This window comes from Morus notabilis, unplaced genomic scaffold (genome assembly GCF_000414095.1).
Source record: "Morus notabilis unplaced genomic scaffold, ASM41409v2 Scaffold594, whole genome shotgun sequence".
In the NCBI taxonomy this organism is placed as follows: Eukaryota; Viridiplantae; Streptophyta; class Magnoliopsida; order Rosales; family Moraceae; genus Morus; species Morus notabilis.
The window spans coordinates 119,220-126,998 of record NW_010359491.1 but is presented as its reverse complement, the minus strand read 5'-3'; the positions used below and the strand labels follow the sequence as shown (position 1 = coordinate 126,998).

At 34.7% G+C, this 7,779-nt stretch overlaps 1 protein-coding gene across 2 annotated transcripts in view; it reads right to left on the bottom strand.

Moving 5' to 3' along the window:
- Positions 1-5,327: 5,327 nt before the first annotated feature.
- LOC21405239 (protein transport Sec1a) overlaps positions 5,328-7,779 on the bottom strand; it is a 6,038-nt gene continuing 3,586 nt past the window's right edge. Inside the window, exons 15-21 of one of the 2 annotated variants that reach the window (XM_024163274.1) lie at positions 7,668-7,763; positions 7,440-7,553; positions 6,726-6,803; positions 6,419-6,636; positions 5,694-5,784; positions 5,520-5,609; positions 5,328-5,381 (exon numbers count right to left, since the gene is read on the bottom strand). In XM_024163274.1, coding sequence (XP_024019042.1) covers positions 5,328-5,381; positions 5,520-5,609; positions 5,694-5,784; positions 6,419-6,636; positions 6,726-6,803; positions 7,440-7,553; positions 7,668-7,763 — 741 coding nt within the window. The remainder of the gene's footprint in view (positions 5,382-5,519; positions 5,610-5,693; positions 5,785-6,418; positions 6,637-6,725; positions 6,804-7,439; positions 7,554-7,667; positions 7,764-7,779) is intronic. The other variant, XM_024163275.1, reaches the window with a different exon arrangement.

The following is a 7,779-nucleotide window of genomic DNA, read 5'->3' as shown; positions in this document are numbered from 1 at the left end:
ATAATTAGCGTGGGAATGCATCTACTGTTCATCCGGACAGGACTTTATTTTATCGATTAAAGTTTAAAATTAGAATTTTATTATAGTAATTTTTATGTCTAGCTCATTTCACCGATTTAAATTTTTAATTTTAAATTTTTATAGTAAAAAATTTTATAAAAATATCACATTTAATTTTTTCTACTACAGTAAAAAACTCTTAAAAAATATCACATTTAAGCTCGAATTGAAAATTCAAATTTGTGAATTGAATGAAGCCTTAGAAACAATGATATTTAATTTTTTTATTATAATAAAAAATTCTCATATAAAATTACATTCTAATTTAAATTAAAAATTCGAATTAACGAACTAAATGAGCTCAAAAATACTATTTTCATTAAATTATTTTGTCTTTATGTGATTTTATTTTTTTATTTTTTATTTTTTTAACTTTTATTTCCTTATTCATTTTACAACTCAAGTCACAACTCAAATTTTATTACTACATTATTTTTTATTATAAAAATTCAAATTTAACTATTTAACTACACTATTTTTCTCTAACATACAACTCAAATCATAACTCTAAGTTATGACTTAAATTGTAAAATGAATACACCTTAATTTTTATCCTTTTTTTTTTCTAAGTCATTTCTTTATTTCTTTTACTTTTTAACCTAAAGCTTATTTATCTCTTTGATTTAGTCATTTTTTTACTATTTTTTTATATTTTTGTCACAATAATAAAAAGGAGAATGAATGTACTATTTATCTAGACACAAACTTACTATTCAAAATTTAGTTAAGTTACTTTGACATTTTTTTTGGTTTCTCTTTCCAATATTGCTATTGTCAATGACCAGGCTGTAATACCTGTCATTGTTCAAGACGCAACTTCAGAACAAGACAACAATAAGGTTCCTCATGTAGCAACTATAGAGCAAACTCAACAACCTCAAGAACTGCCATTAAGGAGATCCACTAGAGAAAGGAGAAGTGCGATTCCGAATGATTATATCGTCTTTCTCTAAAAATATGAAGATGGTGTAGGCTTAGGAGAAGATGATCCTATCAACTTCCAACAAGCCTTACAAAGTTCTAATGCTCAAAAGTGGATTGATGCCATGAAGGATGATATGAAATCTATGAAAGACAATGAACTTTGGGATCTTGTTGAGTTGCCTAAAGGAATGAAAATCATAGGTTGTAAATGGATATTTAAGACCAAAAGGGATTCGAAAGGTAACATCGAAAGATATAAGGCTCGTCTAGTCACCAAAGGATTCACTTAGAAAGAAGGCATAGACTACAAAGAGACTTTATCTCCGGTTTCTTCGAAAGACTCTTTTAGGACAGTTATGACACTTGTGGCTCATTTAGACTTAGAGCTACATCAGATGGATGTTAAGACAATGTTTCTCAATAGTGACATTGATAAGACGATTTATATGGTCCAGCCAGAAAACTTTGTATCTGGAGATTCAAAGTCTATGGTCTGTAAGTTAAAGAAGTCCATCTATGGTCTCAAACAGGCTTCCCGTCAATGGTATCATAAATTTCATCAAGTTATCACTTCCTATGGTTTTGAGGTGAATGTGGTAGATGATTGTGTATATCACAAGTTCAGTGGGAGTAAATTCATCTTCCTGATTTTATTTGTTGATGACATATTACTTGCTAGCAGCGATATAGGCTTATTGCACGAAACTAAGAAATTTCTTACTAAGAATTTTGAGATGAAAGATCTTGGTGGCGCTTCTTTTGTATTAGGAATTCATATACTATGAGATCGCTCTCAAAGTATCCTTGGGTTATCACAAAAGGGTTATATCAAAAAGGTTCTGGATAGATTTGGCATGAAGAATTGTTTATCAAGAGATACGCCCGTAGCTAAGGGAGACAAGTTTAGTCTCAGTCAGTGCTCCAAGAATGAACTTGAGATAAAAGAAATGGAAAAGATTCCTTAAGCATCATCAATAGGAAGTCTAATGTATGCTCAAGTTTGCACTCGTCCCGACATAGTATTTATAGTAGGAGTATTGGCCAGATATTTAAGTAACCCAGGAGTGGATAATTGGAAAGCAGCCAAACGGGTTATGCGTTATTTGAAGAGAACAAAGGATTACATGCTCACTTATCAAAGATCAGACAGACTAGAGATCATCGGGTATTCTGATTCTGATTTTGGTGGATGCCAAGACAGTAAGCGATCCACGTCAGGTTATGTTTACATGTTGGTAGGAGGAGCTATTTCTTGGTAGAGTGTCAAGCAGACACTCGTAGCTTCTTCTACCATGGCTGCAGAATTCATAGCTTGTTATAAGGCATCTAATCATGGGATATGGCTGTGAAACCTTGTCACAGAGCTGCGTGTGGTTAATGATATTGAGAGGCCACTAAAGATTTTTTGTGACAATAAATCGACAGTGTTATATTCTAATAACAAGAGAAGCTCTACGAAATCGAAGCATATAGACATCAAGTTTCTTGGAAAGAGTTCAGAGTGGTCAGATTTGGATTGAACACATCGGGATAAACTCCATGCTTGTGGATCCGCTAACAAAGGGGTTAACACCCAAGGCCTTTCACAAGCACACTGCTCATATGAGTGTTATTTTATTTGAAGATACTATGGTTTAGTGGGAGTTGATTTTAATTTTGGATGTTTTATAACATAAACATTTATTTGTTTATTTTCTGCAGAATAAAGGAGATAGATTTACAGTTTTACGATTTTCCCTCTGAATATGTTAATTTTCTGTTTACAATCTTGCATTATGTTTTGAAAATTACAAATTGATCTCATAAAAAATAAAGCATGACCAATTGGAAATGTGCATGTTAGAGATCACATTACATGTAATTTTCATGCCACTCATCCATACTCGATCTATGTAATTGAATATGTTGGTATGGTGACTATGAAAGGTTTAGTTGCATTTTGATAGTGACAAAAGCCGCCATGATCTCATGCTAATATAGGAGATGGACCAGATTGTACCTTAAGTGGAGACTAAGGATAAATAGCATACAGTTGCGCGCCTAAAGACTTATGTATGATATAATTGTGTCAGGAATTATATGTAGCCTAAGTGGGAGATTGTTAGGAAATTATATTTCCTAATAATGGTTATGGGCCACATATTTATAACAATTATATTAACGCTATTTAATTAATTGGGCTAATTAAGTGGTCTAATTATGGAGAGCCCAATAGTCTCCTAACTGGATATTGACTAAATAGGTGGATACCCAATATTGACCTAATTAGGTTTAATGGGAGCCTAATGAGACAATATATAAAGAAACTTAGGTTATGGTTCCCAATACGTCAAATCATTCGGCAGTTTTCATTCTTTCCTATATAGAGAGAAAACAACCCATTAAGGAACTAAGGAGATTCAACTGAGGAAGGCAATAACTGTCGTACTCGTTGTCTTAGAGAATTCTACTGGAGATTAAGGCTACACCAATGGAGACAGGTATTTGTGCTAACTTATTTTCTTAATAATTTGATATGATGATTTCTGAAATGTGGAATAAGGATTTAAAGATCCAACAAGATCCCTTCCGTGATTTGCACTATCACAACCTTAGAAATCCTCGATTTATCTTATAATAATTTTAGCGGTAAAATCCTGCTATGCATGGATTTAAAGTTTTCGCTTGATCTACCAGTCTTGGACTTGAGAGAAAACAAGTTGTATGGCACCATCCCCGCAATCTGCGCACACCAAAATAGTTTGAGAAACATGTTATATGACACATTCCTGCACTGGCTAGAAACTCATCCAAGCTTGCGTGTTCTAGTTCCACGAACTAACTGATTTTATGGTTCTATAGAAAATCCCAAGACTGGATTTCCCTTTGGGTTGTGAGAATAATGGATATCTCCCACAACAACTTCAGTGGCGCTCTTCCAGCGAAGTACTTTGAGAATTTCGTTGCTATGATGAATGCAGAAAAAGTCAAATTTCACTACATGGGAGAAAAGTATTATGGGGGACTCTCTGATAATAATAATAAAAGGCTTGCATGTTGAGCTGGTGAAGATCCAAAAATATCTTGACAACCATTGATTTCTCAAGCAATAATTTCGCAGGCGAGATTCCCGAGTTGATTGGGAGACTCCAATCACTCAAGGGCCTCAACTTTTCTCATAACATGCTGAGAGGTAGTATTCCACCAACACTGAGGAATTTGACCAACCTTGAATGGTTAGACCTCTGTTCTAACGAGCTTGTTGGTAAGATTCCTGTTGGATTGGCTGATTTAACATCTCTTGCATTCTCGAACCTTTCGTACAACCAATTTGAGGGTCCGATACCTCGCGGTAACCAGTTCAATACTTTTGACAACGACTCCTTCGGAGGAAATCCGGGATTGTGTGGATTTCCACTGTCCAAAACGTGCAACGCAGAGACCAACAATGTGAAACAACCATCACCACCGACATTTGTCGAGCAAGAAGGAGACTCATGTAATACAAAGGTATTGGACTAGAAAATTGTAATTGGGATCTCCATAGGATATATACTAGTATATTCCGCTAGAACTATTTTCGATTTACATGTATTTTTTATGAGAGAAAATACTGTAGCAAACTATGAACCATGATTTCAATTAGGATACAAATCTCCTTACCAAACGTATAGTTGGCTTTGTGGAAGGAATATAAGAGAGCTACAATGTACCAGGTTAAGAAGGCCCGAGAAAAGAAATGCTGACCGAGCTAAGAGAAATAAAGATGAAAGCAGATCGGCTGACGGGATGCCTGTCAAGGAAGGTGAACTTTATTTTCGTAAAAGGATTTTCAATGTTTCTTTTGTGAACTTTCTGTTTCATGATCCAAAAGTTATTGATTAATCATATTTATCAACAACAGGCTAATATAAAACAACTTGGTGACTAAGTACAATGGAAAATCGAATAAAAATGATCACAATATATTGAATAGGCTAAATTAAAACAACAAAGAAAAGGACAAAAAAGAGAAATTAACAATTTCTCTATGCGTTATAAAAACAGAAGAAATAGTCAAAGTCCGGAAATATTGAGAATTAATAGAAGAACATTAATGACATATAGTCTCCCCTCTTTCACTAATTATGGTAATGATATTTCAATCTATAAAATACGAAATTCCTATATGTATATCCACACCAGAAGCTGATTTCAGAAACTTCACTATTTACTTTAATTAGTTACAGGAACAATGTACTCTCTAAAAAATTTGGAATTCTCATGCCTTATAATATAAATCGATAATTTCAAGTTGATTGTGATGAGAAGCTTATGCATAACAATGTAAATTTCTTGTCTCAGTGCTATGGCATCAGAAGTTTTTAAATTCTGAGGCCATCCAGTGATACATTATTTTCTGAAAGTAGCTTCAGTTTCTGCAACACAAAAAAGAGTAATGAGCAGCTAAATATGCAATTTATCACAACTCTTTTCTTGAGATGTTATTTGTGCTTTGAAAATTAAAATATATATATATATATATATATATATATATGATGTACGAATCTACTTACTGTGATATACTGGGGAGGGTCATCAATACTAGAAGAACCCAATATTACTTCCCTTCTCAATTTTGCTGTGAGCTTGTGACAAACTCGTAGCTGACAACATTACAAAACACAAAACCATTAGTATAAATTCACAAACCAGCACCGGAAACTGAGTAGAGAAAATAAAAATTCTACCTCCGATCGAGTTGCCCCTCCAATGATAAATACGAAAATACGTTGTCCCAACTTCTTTAAATCAGTAGAAGCACTCTTCAAAATTGATTCACTGCAAACGACAAGTTTACTAGTCACCTAATCCCTATGATAAGAACAACCAAAGGTAGAAACCAAATGACTATCATAGGTTTCAGCTTTAAAAGATTATATCATATGAAACATGTGGGATATGGCGGTTCTTCAACAAAACGGCTGCAGAAGAGGGATTGTGAGAATTCAAATCCCGCCTAACTTTTGGCTTATATCCTATTGCATATACAACCAATATATTTGTGTCACCTCATCCTAAAATTTAAATGAGTACATATAAAAATGAAAATGGTGAGACACGAATATATTAGTTAGATGTGAACTGGGACAACAAATAGGGAATTATTTATTATGTTGTATCATATAGTTATGGGTCCCAACTATATAGGTAGGTGATGCAAGTTTATCAGAGGGTAGGCCCCACATGTTGAGCACCATAGCCTGCGGGCTCACCCCACTCTCATAGTAATAAGTCACAATTTCCGCACAGTGGTGACACAAAGCATTTGACTACTTGTGCGCATCACTAGCTTTAAGAGCCGTAATTAATAAAAAGTGAGTCTCGTTTCATGGGATATAATCTCTATTAATGTGTGGTGCTGATACCAGTTATGCTCCGTAGCATCATTCATTTTTCTTTTGTGAAAGATTACCTTGAATTTGCATCATCAGAAAGGCGTGGCTTTGCCCAATTGGCAGTCCTCCTCGACCTCATTGAATGAGGACCAGTGGCCGGTTGACTTGTCTGTGCTGGTGAGCTCTGGGTGGTGCTTCTCTTACTGTCTTCTTTGTTAATGGTCGAACTAGGTTCATTCATACATGAATAGTCATTCTTTGGCAAATCACCTTTGCAAAGATTCTCAATGAGCTCCTGTCCATATTTAACAAAAAATAAAAAAATTAAACAGAAGAAATTAATATAGAAGGAAACACACATTAATAGTACTATTAAGATCATACCTCTATCATGGGATAAAATCGAAATAGTTGCCATGTCTCTTCTTCACCAGTGCGGTCCTTCCTTGCCGCCGGGTTTTTCTTTAAAAAAAAATAAGAATAGCTTAAAATGTTAGGACTAATTACTCGAGTAATCACTCTGCTGTTAGTCAATATGGGTGGCTCATTGTTAAAAATATGAGCTGCACACTTATATTAAAAATTAAAAAAAAATGTCAGAGAGGGAGAAGAAGAAAAGAGAGAGCACCGAAAACGGTGCTGACTTTAGGAAGTGAACCCATCTGTATACAGTTGGTTCACGCGTAGAAGAGGGGGGAGGCAGAGGCTATAAATACATGCCTCCCCTCAATTGTTTTGCATCACAAAAACTGAGAGGTTCTCTCCTTTGTAAATTTATAGGAAATTCTTTAGATTTTCAATTTGTGGGCTTTTGTAATTTCTACCAATTTTATAATCTTTCTCCTCTTTAGTAAATAGAGTGGTCCACAGTGCTTGGAGACGTAGGTAATATTTGGCTGACTCCGTCATAAATTATGGTGTTTTTTTATTTGTTTTCAATATTCAATAGTTATTATGTTGGGTTTGTCTACTGTGTATAGAATATGGTACTATTCACAAGTACTGTTAACGGTGAAGTTGTTTTTGAGAGGAAAATACCCGATTTCCCCAACACCTGCATCTTCAAACTGTTGGAACTATTTTATTTTACGTTCTCACCTTGTGGGCGTCGAACTTCAGCGAGAAGCCACTAGCTGACTTCTTTTTGGATGATCCGCCAAGCAATCGCATATTGTTTATCGCCTTCATGTCCTCACGAGATAATTTGGCCAACTGATTAAAGAGAGGAAAAATATTAGCATAAAGTGAAGAGTTCACTAATTTTTGGTTACATAGAGTTATATGAATTCAATGTCACTTTGATGGGCAGTTAGTAGTTAGTTATACCTGCATTAGCATAGAGGCTTTGTCACGTTCAAATTTCTCAGGGTGGACTGAGGCATATATCATTAATAGCCGTAACTTATTTTCTGGGGACATGTTCTGCATGAAAAAGGGG